The following is a 13718-nucleotide window of genomic DNA, read 5'->3' as shown; positions in this document are numbered from 1 at the left end:
TGCACATCTGTTTCTGCCTGGAAGCGTCCTGGAAAGCAGGGTCCATTTCTTGGTTGTCAAAGTATCGCCAAAGTCCAACGTAAGGCCTCGCACATAACAGATGTTCAATAAAGAATCGGTGAACGAAAGAGTCTGGAAATAGGAAACTGTCCAAATTACTCCCAAACCAAGGTTGGGCCTAATGAGTTCTTGAAACTCTCAACTCTAAGCCAAATCTCTTTTGTCCAGCAGATCAGTCAGTGTTTCAGTGCCACCTTCATCAAGGCTCCCGTGCTGGACACCATAGGAGTGGAGCGGACAGAGGAGACAGAGACCTGAGCTTTGAGAAATTTGCTGTCTCAGTGGTGAACCAGGGTTCAGGCCCATTTGATGCAACATTAGAATACTTACACAATAATTTCTAAATAAGTGCAAGTTAAGGGGGTGTGACTGAGAACCAAAAGGCAATAAAGAGCAGTCCATGGGTACTGTGGCAGCTCGCACCTCCGAGTGCTCAACACTTACTTGTTTGTTTCTTTGCTTGTTGAAGTCAGGATTGCTTTCGGAAGGACATTAGCATGGATGAAGCACCCAGCTGCCCTGGGAGACTCACTGTCATCCCAGAGCCATAAAACCACAGACAGGGCCTGGGACACAGGGCTGGTCCTGCTCTTGCCATGTGGGGCCACAGAGGCTGGGATCCAGAGTGAGGATGATTGGCATTTTCCAGCATAGGAATGGTGACTAGAAAAATGTGAAGAGGAACAGGCAGCAGCCATATGAGCATAAGCCATTTGGAGCGAGGAGGAGACAGGAGTAGGGCTTGGAGAAGACCCCTGCTGGAGATCCTGGGGAGACACGGGGGTAATTTTTACCTCCCTAATAGAGTCAGAGCATTTCAACTTTGCTAATTAACAGAACAGCAGGCTTGTAATTCAGACAGCAGCAGGATACGAACAAGATGGGACTGGCACTGAATGCCAGCGAAGTGTGCCTTGTCCTTTAGATAAAGCACAGCATTCCTGTTGGGTGAGGTCCATGAGGGAGCCTTTTGGTTCTTTCCTGCAGTAACCTCAAGGGCACAGGGGCTTTTATTTCTTCTCAGGATTTCTTTAGAGACAGAAGAGGCCTGGGGTTCACAGTCTAATAGTGCTATCAAATATACCTTGTATCAGAGAGAGTAGTTGCAGTTCAAGTCTGCCTCCTTCAAGGTGTGTATATCCCATAGAAGTTCTTCCATCACTAGTCTCCCATTTGGGTAAGTTGGGCTGTCTGCAGAATGGGCTGATGTGCCCTGAGCATTCCAATCCCTAAACTGATTCCTGGGAAAGAATGGGCTGGGAGGCCAGGGAAGAGTTGTTTTATCTTCCCAAAGTACACTGAATTGTTTTAGGGAATTGGTTCCCAATACTTTCTTTCAAGGCATATTGATCTGATAATCTGAGGATCTTAAAGCCAATAAACATGAAGGAAAGGTTTAAAAAGTCTCAGAATATTAGAGCTGAGTGGTACTCTGGAGATCATCCACCCAGATCACCAGCACTTGGTGTGACAGATGAGGCCACTGACCTTGTGCAAGTCACTTTAGGAAGAGTTAGCATTTCATTCATTCATTTATTCTTTTATCAGATATTTATTGAACATTTACCTTGAGTCTGCCCAGACATGTACCTAATAGTGAAAACATGTTGCTATTTCATTGGTCCTGTTTGAGCTAGTATTCAATGAAGTTCCCCTTTATTATAGATTCAGACAGCTGGTTTCACAAGGGCCCTGGGGGAATTGATACATAGAATTTTTAGCCAGTGCAAATAGGTTTTCTATGTGAGGTCACCAACTTCTGAGCTGCTGGGCTAATTAGTTTATCTCTCCTTGGCTTTACAGAATACATATATTGTTGAAAATTTATTTGTAATTCAATTTTTTGGCAAGTGAAAAACTAATTCAAACCACTAAGGCAGCTTTTATTTAAAGAGACCCTGGAGCAAATCCTTTTAGAACATGAAAAATAATGTTGCTGCCGTTGGAAATGATTATCCCCTGGTTAAAGATTTTGTAAATCTGGACACTTTAGGTTTTCTTCTGGTAGGCACACAACGTGGGAGATAGCTCAGCTGCTGTCTGAACTGGCTGGGGGAGGACTCTGGCCTGGGAAGAGGAAGCCCTGCGAATCTTAGTCCAGCCCACCCCAAGGTATTGACGTGTACTCTGGCAGATGATTGCGAGCGACTCCAACAAACTGTTTCCCTTCTCTCAGATCTTGGAGTCTGGAGGGGAAGATAAAGAGGTGGAGCATGATGAGTGGAGTGTGCAAGATGAAAATCCAAGCTCTCTCTCTCTCTCCACAGGTCGGGGCGGGAAGGGGGCAGGATGGGGAACCTTGTGCTTCTGATATTGCAAATTCCAACCTCTTCCTTAATGTCTGGGGACTGTGTGGAATTAGAACCATCTCACAGACTTTAACATGGTAGGGGAGGAGAGAAAGAACAGTGGAAAAAAATTGGGAAGGAGTTTAGGAGAGAAGAGGGTTATGTGAATTCTTATATAGTAAAATCTCAATATAGGTCTTGCTAATTTTGAACTTGTAAATAATCTAGAAAGACAGGACTGAAGTTTAACTTTTCTTATTAAACCTTTTTTGTACAGAAATTAATACTGTATGTAGTGACATCAAGGAGGGTATTTTAACACTGATACATATTTCGCATATGAAAATTAGCTATTTTGATGCAGAAGCATCATTCCACATGAGAAATTCAGTGTTAGAGATGGTCCTTGTCTAGTTGGTAAAGCCTGAGAAGACTCTTTCTTGCTAAGGAAGCTGAAACTTCTTATTGCATCATGATGAAAAAAATACCTGTGTATCTAGCTGTAATTTCTATAATAATTTATATTCATCCTAATTGGTTTCTACTAGTGAGGTTTAATAGCTTTTCTGTGTTGGAAGAGAAAGTCAGAGCAGAAAGATATGTAGAAACAAAGATAGAAAGTGCAACACAGTGCTTATAGGCGGAGGGTATAGCTCAGTGGTAGAGTCTGTGCTTAGCGTGCCCAAGGTCCTGAGTTCAATCCCTGGTGCTTCCATTAAAAAATATATATGTAAATAAATAAACCTAATTACCACCACCCAAAACAAACAGAAATAAATAAATAAAATGCAGGTGACAATGTGAAAAAAATTAAGAATTTGAAAAACAGTGCTTGTAGTTAGAGCTCTCTTTTCTATAGTGTTTTTTTTCTTCTGTTGCTCACTGTCTTCTTGGAGTGAACCTTGTGGCTGGTTACTTCAGCATCAGGGACTCTGAGCCAGCTTCTAAGGAGAAGCAACTGTGAATAAAAAGGCTCACTGTCTTCATTTAGTAAAAAATGAAAAGAGAGAAACAGATGAAGTGGTCAGAGGCACTTTAGAAATGTGTTTTGGGTTATGGTATGACCTCTGACCAAGGAAACAGGCATTCTGGGGACAGTCCTCTTCTCCTCTTTGGTTGAGTGTGCAGCTTGCTTATTTCCCTTCCCTAGGCCAGTGATCTTAGTCCTGGGTTGTTGCCAAAATTCCCAATGATTTTCGATCCTTGAAATAGTCAGTGTTTAGGGATTGAGACGGCCCGAGTGGGACCACCCCGCCCAGCACGTTTCTCCCCCTGTGGATGATCAGGCTAGGACCACAGTGGAGTAAGCCAAGTGGAGAAAGGGGTGTCCATGGTCTTTGGTTCTGTCTCACTGAGCTGACACAGAACCGCCTCTCTTCCAGGGCCCCTCTGTGCCATGTCCCTATTGGTAAAACACAGCAGAGATTCCAGTGACAGCTCACAGGGCTCATAGTGTGGGCTGGATCTCCCTGAGAGTACTTGTTGGGTACTCAGGGTAAATGATAGGGGTGCTGTGGGCTGGCCTGGGTTTTTTTTTCTGTGTGTGTGTGTGTGTGTGTGTACACTGAGTCCTCCCTACCCACACATCTCACAATGGGCTGGGTTGTCCTTTGCCTCCTGTGGCTACTATTTCTCCAGGCATATTGTTATATTCCACTCTGTGTGAGCCCCAGGCTTCCACCTCCAACCCCCTAACAGAACTCAGTTGGACCCCAGAAAGGACTTTCCAACTGAGAAGTGGGATTTAGGCAATGAGTAGCGGAAGAAGGGAGTATGTTCCTTCCCATGGGATAGGTGTCACTCACCCACTGAGTGATGATGGTGACACTGGAGGGGAAGGAGATGGAGAAGGGTATGGTACTCAGCTTTGCTTCTCACCTGGTGATTTTTGCTTTTCCCATTTATAGAATGAAGACGAACAGTTGTTGTGCCACATAGAAGAAAGGCAGAAAGAATTATTTAGGACATTGTGGCCCATCTTGATATTAACTAACCTATTCAACAGATATTTACTGAATGTCTACTGGGTGCCAGACACTGTGCTAGCACTAGAAGTGCAAAAAATAATTTTTTAAAAGCCCCTGTCTTCAGGTTCACAGCAGCAGGGATAATTGTTGCCTCTAAGGCATGGAGCTTTGTGTACATGGTGGGGGATGGCTTGGACTGTCCTCTCCTTGAAAGGGATCCGGAGGCCACACCCCTGGTCACCCCTGTGGTGTGGCGTCACGTGGAGGTGTCCTTTCTGTCGTGGAGCCTCTCCTGTTCTTGGGCTGGGCTGGAGGACCTGAACAAGGCATGACTTTCTGGCCCGCGATGCAGTTGGAAAGCTGAGGGTGGGACCCAGGGGTTCAGCCATTTGGCCCCTTTTACCCTGACTCTTTCTGTTTTGTTCTCCAACAGGGTCTTTTCGGAATGATGGTTTGAAAGCTTCTGATGTCCTTCCCATCCTGAAGGAAAAAGTGGCCTTCGTGTCTGGTGAGTGTCTATTGAAGTTTCCTCTGTAATGGACCTAGAGAAGTTGTGTGTGTATATGTATGTGTGCGTGCATATGTGCATGTGTGTGGGCACTCACTTCTCTGTGTGTTAGTGAGAGAGAGAGGGGTAGGGTGGCAGCGATGCTCAGGGCAGCTGCTTCCTCTCTCCAAAGGCAGGCAGAAAGGGAAGGGAGTGATCTGGTCCCGGCTGGGTGTCGTGGAGGATGTTCATAACCACAAGTGGAGGCCCCCCAGAACCCCCTTCACACTCCCCACACAAATCCACCTCACCCCACCCCACCCCATTCTCCCAGGCCTGTCAGGCTCATAGGAGCTGCTGAGGCCCCTCTGAAAGATACTCCAGCTGGAGAGATCTGTCCTCTGCACACATTCCCAGAGGTTTTATTTGAGTTCGTCTCTGAGTGGGTTGTGGACAGGAGATTTAAATTTTTTCTGGCTCCTCCTTATCTCCCCTTCCAGCAAAGGGAACTCAGCTGAGTGTCTATTTATTTATTTTTCTGAATACTATTCATTTCTTACTTCTCTCTCCAACTCATCCTGTGCACATGGTCCTTTTCATATCTAATTCAGAGGCCATCAAACTATAGCCTGTCTTTTGCTGCAGGCGAGCCACCTGTGTTTGTAAATAAAGTTTTATTGGAACATAGCCAAGTGCATTCATTTAGTAGTACATTAGTTTCCTACTGCTGCTGTAATAAATTGCCACAACCTTGGTGGCTTACAACAACAGAAATACATTCTCTCACAGTCATGGAGGCTAGAAGTCTACTGTCAGTTTACTGGACTGAATTCAAGGTGTCAACAGGGCTGTGTTCCCTCCGGAGGCTCTAGGGGAGAATTTGTTTCTTTCCTCTTCCAGCTTCTGGGAGCGGCCCTTGGCTTGTAGCTGCATCAATCCCATCTCTGCTTTCATGGTGGTATTGCCTTCTCCTCTCTGTCTGTGTTAAATCTCCTTCTGCCTCACCATGGGGATACCTGTGACTACATTTAGGTCCCCCTTAGCTATTCCAGGATATTCTTCCCAGTACAAGAGCCTTAACATAATCACTATCTGCAAAGACTCTTTTCCCAAAAAAGGGTAAAATTTACAGGTTCCAGGGATTAGGACTCGATATGTTTGGGGGCCATTATTCCACCCACTTCAAGTATTGTCAATGGCCACTTTGTTACTATAACAACAGAGTTGAGTAGTTTCAGCAGAGACCAGATGGCCGCAAGCCTAAATATTTACTGTCTGGCCTTTAAGAAAAAGTTTGGTGACCCCTGATGTAATTGAAGCCAAACTATAAGGTGCACAACATCACTCTGCATGCTGGTTCTAGGGCATCATTATAGGCTTCCTGGATCAGAGTCTCTGTCAGGGGCTGGGGAATGACAATGCGAGTAGCGAAGGATCGCATTTTAAGAAACACACCCAAGTGCTTAAGTTCTGTGGACCATGGACTGAGCCTTTGTTTCTGAATGATTCTGGGCATCTACAAGGAGTGGTGATGAAATCACAAGGAAAGAGCCTACAGAGTCCCACAGTGCAGGGGTTCACTTTATAGGTACTACTGGCCTTGCTGATGGGCAACAGCTAAAACAGAGAGAAGGGAGAGAGAGGAGGGGGGTCTGGGGAAGGAGAAACCAAGCAGCAGGTGTCTCCTACCTGACCAGAGGGAAGAGGCAAGACCACTGATTCAGGGTATAGGGATAGGAGGTGTGGGCAGAGTATGTGATGAGAGTGTGTAAGTCTTTGTAAGGTACTAAGTGCATTTTGTAGCAGCAGCAGCAGCAGCAGCAGCAGCAGTAACAACATAGTGTTTTATTCTTATTGTTGATGTTGGAGAGAGGAACTGGGAAGCTGCCTTTCCCCGTTAGTGTTACATGCTTGTATATCTTATGAGTTGGTAAGCCCCTGTTACTGAATATGAAGAAGCACAGGCTGCTCCCTTGGCAGGACCACGTGGCAGCAATCTCATTATGGGCAGAGGTGTAAGACAGCCTCCAAAGCCTTTGTAAACGTAGATCTGAGTGCTTGCTGAGTGTGTGGGAAAACCCTTTGTGGAAGTCCTAGGTCTGCTGAGCAGCACCAGACCTCTGATTTCTGCTGCTGCCCATGATCTGGGCTCCCAGGACATGGCCCACAGGTCTCCAGGAGCCCAATCAGATCTTTTTCTCTCCTTCTTTAATGCCTTAAGCCTTCTTAACCTGGTGACCTCCCTCTTCTCTGGGTGTCCTGCTAATTCTCCCATTTCTCTTATGTCTGTTGCTGCTTCTATCTATAGTGCCTTCCCCACACCTTCTGCCAGTTTGAGCCTTTCCTTTTCTTCCCACATCAGTTCCTACATTGCCTCCTCCAGGAGGCCTTCCTGGCTTTAATGCAGACCTTCTGAGCACCATCCTGTTCCACATCAGTTCAGGGCATATGAGTGCAGACACAGTATACTCTGACACGAGGACCCTTGCTTGATTGTTCATGGTTTATTTTCTGTCACGTGAATGCCCTCAGAGCCCTGGGGCAGGGCCCAGCCAGCCCTAGAAAAGGGCTTCTCAAGTGGAGGGAGCTGTCCTAATGGAGCACAGAGCAGCGTTGTGCCAGGAAGGCAGTCAGGCATGAGGCAGGTAGATGCTTCCCAGAATAGAAGTAAGGGGATTGGGGGTAGCAGCTACACCCCTGTGCCGATGGGGGCCGAGCGGCTTGGGGTAGGTCTTATTCATCTGCACGTGATGCTGGGAGCTTTGGGGCTTAGGGAACATTGTCCTTCTGTGCCTGGGAAGGACCCTGAGGGCGCCAGGGAGATGACTAGCTACGTCTAAAAAAACAAAAACAAAAGCAAAAAACAAACCATAAAAGGCTCTTGTGTCCTAAGCTTTTAGAAGACAGAACACAAAAATAAAACAAAATAAAGAAACCCAGAATTAAGTAATTCAGTCTTGCAGTTAACACTTCTTTCTGGGAGGAGGCACTGTGGGAAGTGGTGGGCAGAGAAACACAGTGCTGGCTGAGCCCCCTCCCTTGCTGGTGCCCCAGCGTGGCCAGGGTAGTGGGAATAGACATTTGGAATAATCCAGCCCAGCCCAGCCCAGCAGCCTCTGCGTGTGGGCATGTGCATGTATGCAGGACAGGATCTGTGGCTGTGCCGGGGAAGGGGAGCCCCCATCATTCCCGCCCTGCCCCATCCTGCTCTCCCTTTCTTTGCCCTCTCCCCAGCTTCCTTCATGTGCTGTGCCTCCCAGTTACAGAACCCATTGCCCCTTTTCACCCCTGTTGTCTCTGTGTGCGCTCACACCCTCCTTGTGGCCACCCCCTGCCGTCCCCTCTGCCACCTTATCTCCTATCAACAGCATGCCCTTTGTTCCCAGGGAAACTCCAGGCAGCTGTGGCACAATCTTTTATACTCTGGACCCGAGTCTCAGAGAGTGTTCCATAGAACAACAGTGGCATGAAATGATTTTCAAAAAATAAAAAGGGGTTGAGGGGGCATGTATAGCTCAGTAGCAGAGCGCATGCTTAGCATGCACGAGGTCCTGGCTTTAAACCCCAGTACTTCCATCAAGAAAACAAAAAGAAAAAGGGGTTCTACTCTCAAATAAGTTTGGAAAGTGCTGCCTATTATAGCCCCTTCTTGGAGATTTGCCATGTTTATTAAAGCGCATGCCCGTCAAGCACATGAAAGCATTTCCCAAATAACAGAACAACTCATTTCCTTAAAAATATGTGTATCCATTAACAACTTGCAGAGCTATAGTTACTTGGGCCAAATTGTGGGTGTGATTCTCTAGATGTATTTTCTTGTCCTCCCAGACTACCCCAACCTGCTTGCCCTAACTGGAGCCCGACTCCCCCTGAAAAATGAAGCACTGTCCCCCTCCACCTCCATCAGGGAAGCCTTAACTTCTCCTGCTTTTGGGTTGCTTCCTCCCCAGCCCCGTCCTATCCTGTAGCTCCCAGCACCAAGCTTTGACTGAGTAGGCAAACCGCAGGTGCTAGATGAGCAAGGAGACAGTGCTTTTGAAGGTCCTACCACCATCTCTATTGCCTTTTAAAAACTTGGCTCCTTTTGTCTCCCTCCGTCTGGGTCCACTTCTATGACTGAGGGATCTCATTCTTCACTTCTGCTTATCACCCTCTGGAACATCAGCACTCATGTCAATTATCAATTAAATCCTACAGTTTCATTGCTCCTCAGCCTCTTTGGCACCAAAGTCTTCCACCTCCCTACTATGGTCATGCACATCTATGAACTTGACCCCTAGTATGTCTGTCTGTGGCCTCAGCCTCTTACCTTTGACCATTTCTCATGTTTCCCTATCAGTTGGGAGAGGATAGATATGAGATGAACAAAACAAATGCTGTTCCCTCTTCTCTGGAAACTCATAATCCAGCAGGCCATGTCCCACCCTCCCTGGGTCCTACCCAGCTGTGCATCAGCTTTATTCTGCCTTTGCTCAAGGTAGAGCCTAGCATGGGCACCATGGCCAGACCTTTCAATAGAGCTCTCACTCTGCCCCAATTCCTGCCCCGTACCCTTAAACCCACATCATACATAGTCCTGCTGTCCATTCTTGAGGGATGCTCTGCAACATTGGTCCACTCCTCCTTTCTCCCAGGACCTCAAGCTCACCCTGACCCACAACACTATTTCACCTAAAGAAATAATGTCCTGCAGGCAGGCTGAACTCTTCTCTCTCCATAATTTATCTTTGTTTCCTCCTGCTCTGTGAGGTCTATCAGTCTGCTGCAGAGAAAGGGGCAGGACCCTCCCCTTGTACCTGTTCTGAAGCCTTGATCTGCCCATTGTCCCCACTCTTTCCAGCCTAATGATTCTCTTCTTCCATGCTCGTTCCTCCTCTTCTTCCTACAATCTTGCAAGGTCACCTCCTTTCTGCAAAGTACCTAGCTTGATCCTGCTGCCCCTCTGGACTCCTTATCCATACTTCCTGGAGGGAAGGGATTACACTTCCCCAGGCCTTGGCCCCTCACCTCCTCTCCCCTGCACTCTGGGATCTTCCACAGCCAAAACTTATGAAACTCCTGTCTCCCAGGGCAGAACTGGCTGCTGGGAAGGAGGGACAGTGCCAACAGCCCTTTCAACCTCTTAGTTGGCCTTTGCCATCAGACCAGCCTTGACTCCCCATGTTTCCATAGCTCTACTCTTAAACTGTCCACAGAAGGTCAGGAGAAAGGTGGCAGCTGCAGGTAAAATACCCAGGAGTGACAATCCTTCCGGTGAGGTCAAGGCTGGAGGGAAAGGTTGAGAGTGTGGGAGAAACTCCCAGCTTTGGAGAAACTCTCCACTTGATCCCTTCACTTCCCTTTCCTTGTGTGGAAGTCATCTGGGAGACGGGAACCACTTTCAAGGTAGATGAGATGGGGCTGGTTATCTGTACATATAACCAGGGCTTGTGCTATGGAAGGTTTGGAGCTGGGGGCCGGGGCCCAACTCTGTGGTATATTTACACAAATCTGCCCTGGTTGGGGGCTGTAGGGAGGGGACGGTGGTGCTTCTTCTTCAGGGCCAAGTCTCTCAGTGGCCCTGATCTTTTTTGATCCTTTTCTCCTTGCAGTCTCCTTCTTTCTTCCTCAGGAGTAGGAATCCCTGGAATGGATTGGATTTTGTTTGTTAGGCCTCTGTTCTGTCTTGTGGTTTCTGGACCCCACAATTAGAGGGAAACATTATTTGTGAACTTATACTTGGGTGGGGGCCCTGGGAGGCTCTGCTTTTCCTTGGGAAACTTCCTTCTTCAGAGGGCCGAGCTTTAAGTTTCTTTTCCAGTATCGGTGGTGGCCATGCCAACCCCTCCTCCCTCTTGCATTAGATCCCCTTGTGGTCCCTGCTCTGGGGGATGTTGGGCTGCAGCCTGAGGTGCATGCAGGACGGGGCATCTCTGATCTTGACATAGAGGTTTTCTTTGTGTTATAGCCAGTGCCCGTAAGGAGATGTTTACTAACCTTAGGTTCATCCTGGTCTAACCCTCCTGAGAAACTTGATCCTGCTTTCTAATCACATCACCCATTAGTGAGTAATTTTTAAAATCTTAGAATAAATAGTGAATAGAAAATTTGAAAAATAGAGGAAAGAATAAACAACCACATAAAATTTCAGCCTTCTGATAGTAAACAATGATCGTCATCTCAATATACTCCTTCTGGCTTGTTTTTTAACGTGATATTTAGAAAACATTTATAATCATAGTGTGTACACATGCATTTGCAGCAATTAAGACCTTGAGCATCCTTATTTCCAATAAAGATTCATTTGTTCCTTCAGCAGGAGTGACTGGTGGCACCTCAAGCAGGCAGGCAGGGTGGATCCTTGGCTATGTAGAAAACACTTAGTGTCTTTTCTGTGAATCTAAAAACCTCCGAGTGAGGCTGTGGAGAAAACGGAACCCTCCTTCACTGCTGGTGGGAATGCAGTTTGGTGCAGCCACTGTGGAAAACTGTATGGAGATTCCTCAAAAGACTAGGAACAGACTTACCATATGACCCAGGAATCCCGCTCCTGGGCATAAATCCAGAAGGAACCCTACTTCAGGAAGACACCTGCACCCCAATGTTCATAGCAGCACTATTTGCAATAGCCAAGACATGGAAACAGCCTAAATGTCCATCAACAGATGACTGAATAAAGAAGAAGTGGTATATTTATACAATGGAATACTACTCAGCCATAAAAACTGACAACATAATGCCATTTGCAGCAATATGGATGCTCCTGGAGAATGTCATTCTAAGTGAAGTAAGCCAGAAAGAGAAAGAAAAATACCATATGAGATTGCTCATATGTGGAATCTAAAAAACAAAACAAAACAATACAAAACAAAGCATAAATACAAAACAGACTCACAGACATAGAATACAAACTTGTGGTTGCCAAGGGGGTGGGGGATGGGAAGAGATAGATTGGGATTCCAAAATTGTAGAATAGATAAACAAGATTATACCGTATAGCACAGGGAAATATATACAAGATCTTATGGTAGCTCACAGAGAAAAAAATGTGACAATGAATATATATATGTTCATGGATAACTGAAAAATTGTGCTCTACACTGGAATTTGACACAACATTGTAGAACGATTATAAATCAATAAAAAATATTTAAATAAATAAATAAATAAAAACCTCCGAGCAATGATGTCCCAGGTGGTTGCTCGCAGGGCTTCTCACCATGGTAGTCAGTTAATCCTGAGCACTCCCCCTCACAGAGGTCTGCCAAGAGAAGTGAACTGGAGATTGAATTTCCAAAGACCACAGCACTTTCAATGGCTTGTTTTCTCAATAAGAGCAGTTATCATCTCACATTTGTATCTAGTACTTTTCAGAGTGCTTCCTCATGTGTCATCTTAGGTCTTGCAGCAACCCTGTCACGTAGTCATCATTATGTTCATCTACACTTTGCAAATGAGGCATCAGAGAAGTCAAACGACTTGCTCAAGGTCACTCATGTTCCCCACATCCAAACCCCATACCCTGGCCTTAAGTGGTTACTAGAATTTCTCTAGGTACCTGATTTCTGCCTGTTTCATCCAGCACTCAGGTGAATTCTTTCTCCTCGGTGGCACACTTTCTGGCTGATTTTCTTTAACTCCCTTCTCTTCCTCCCTGTAGGGGGCCGTGATAAACGAGGTGGGCCCATCCTAACCTTCCCTGCTCGCAGCAATCATGACAGAATAAGACAGGAAGACCTGCGGAAACTTGTAACCTATCTGGCCAGCGTGCCAAGGTAAGGCGAAGGGGACGTCCTTCAGGGAGGGAGGGGGAAGCTGGACTGATGCAAGTGAGTGGAATGAGCCTGCATCCCTGCCAGGGGCCCTGCTGTTTCTGCCCTTGGACTTGATTCTGATTATTCCTGGAACGTCATCACCCATTGTTCACCTCATTCCCACCATTCCCATTGTTACTGCTGGGATCATAGGAGTGGAGTGGGAGCTGAATGTGAGAACCATAGGCAGAGGTGAAGGTCCCAGGCTAAGAGGACCCAGGCAGGCCCTGGAAGAGGAGACAGTGTGGCCTGGGGAGGAGGGATGGGAAGCTGCTGTTTACCTCGGGGAAATGGAAATTCTGGCTGATTCCACTCTGGCTTGTGTAATGGATTTTTTTCTAGAACCTCTGGCCTGTGAATATGTTTGTGGCTTTTGGAGTTTAGGGCAAATAACTCCACTTATATCATGCAAGAGGCAGCCTTCAGCTTAATCCAGGTCATGCATTTTCAACAGGGGTAATATTGCCTCCAATGGAGACGAAATTTGATTCTTGGGGATAGCAAAAAAACCTTACTCTTCTATGTATTAAGCACAGCTATATACATAATACATAAACAGATATACAGTATATTCACGGTATTAAAATTTCACTGGGTGGGTGATTAAGGAAAAAAGTACAAAAAGTCCTTTTTGGGGTGAGAGGTGATGACTAAACAAATTTTGAGAAACACTGGTTTCTAAGTGTTTCCAGGTGGTGCTGGCCTCAGAGGGTAGTGAGGGAGACATGCCAAGGACATGGTCTGTATCTTTTAAGGGGGACGAGGAGGAGAGGCCTTTGCCTAGTAGGGGAATCATAGAACGTGAGAGCCAGAAGATCCCTAAGAAGTCATATAGGCAAATACACGTCATGTTATGCTTAGGGAACAGGGTCTGTGGGAGTTAGAGTTGCTTATGGGGTAGTGGTGGTCAGTGGCAGAGCCTGGCCCAGAACTCAGCCCTCCTGACTCCTGCTCCAGCACTCTCCCCATCCTCACTGGCAACCAGTGAGATCTCTGTTCTCTGTCTCTTAGGGGGGTTGGAGCCTGTTAAGTGTTTGTTGTGGCAAAGGAGAAGTGGCTTTCAGAACCTTCATCATTCTCTGTGCACTTTACAAGAGAATTAGTAAATGGCAGAGAGGAGCTC

The 13718-nt window shown here is 46.4% G+C and overlaps 1 protein-coding gene and 1 long non-coding RNA gene across 3 annotated transcripts in view; one reads left to right on the top strand and one right to left on the bottom strand.

Moving 5' to 3' along the window:
• The window catches only part of LOC102532976 (kalirin RhoGEF kinase), a 443405-nt gene that overhangs the window by 172418 nt on the left and 257269 nt on the right, over positions 1–13718 (top strand). For both annotated transcript variants that reach the window (XM_072963937.1, XM_072963936.1), the window contains exons 2-3: positions 4749–4823; positions 12442–12556. In XM_072963937.1, the coding sequence (XP_072820038.1) occupies positions 4749–4823; positions 12442–12556 (190 nt within the window). The remainder of the gene's footprint in view (positions 1–4748; positions 4824–12441; positions 12557–13718) is intronic.
• LOC140697129 (uncharacterized) lies at positions 10329–12461 on the bottom strand. Its single transcript, XR_012073963.1, has 3 exons — positions 12340–12461; positions 11956–12042; positions 10329–10425 (listed from the first exon to the last, which is right to left on the bottom strand). It is a non-coding gene; the product is annotated as an uncharacterized lncRNA (long non-coding RNA).

Source organism: Vicugna pacos, chromosome 1 (assembly GCF_048564905.1).
Source record: "Vicugna pacos chromosome 1, VicPac4, whole genome shotgun sequence".
NCBI lineage: Eukaryota > Metazoa > Chordata > Mammalia > Artiodactyla > Camelidae > Vicugna > Vicugna pacos.
This window is presented reverse-complemented; position numbering and strand designations above follow the sequence as displayed.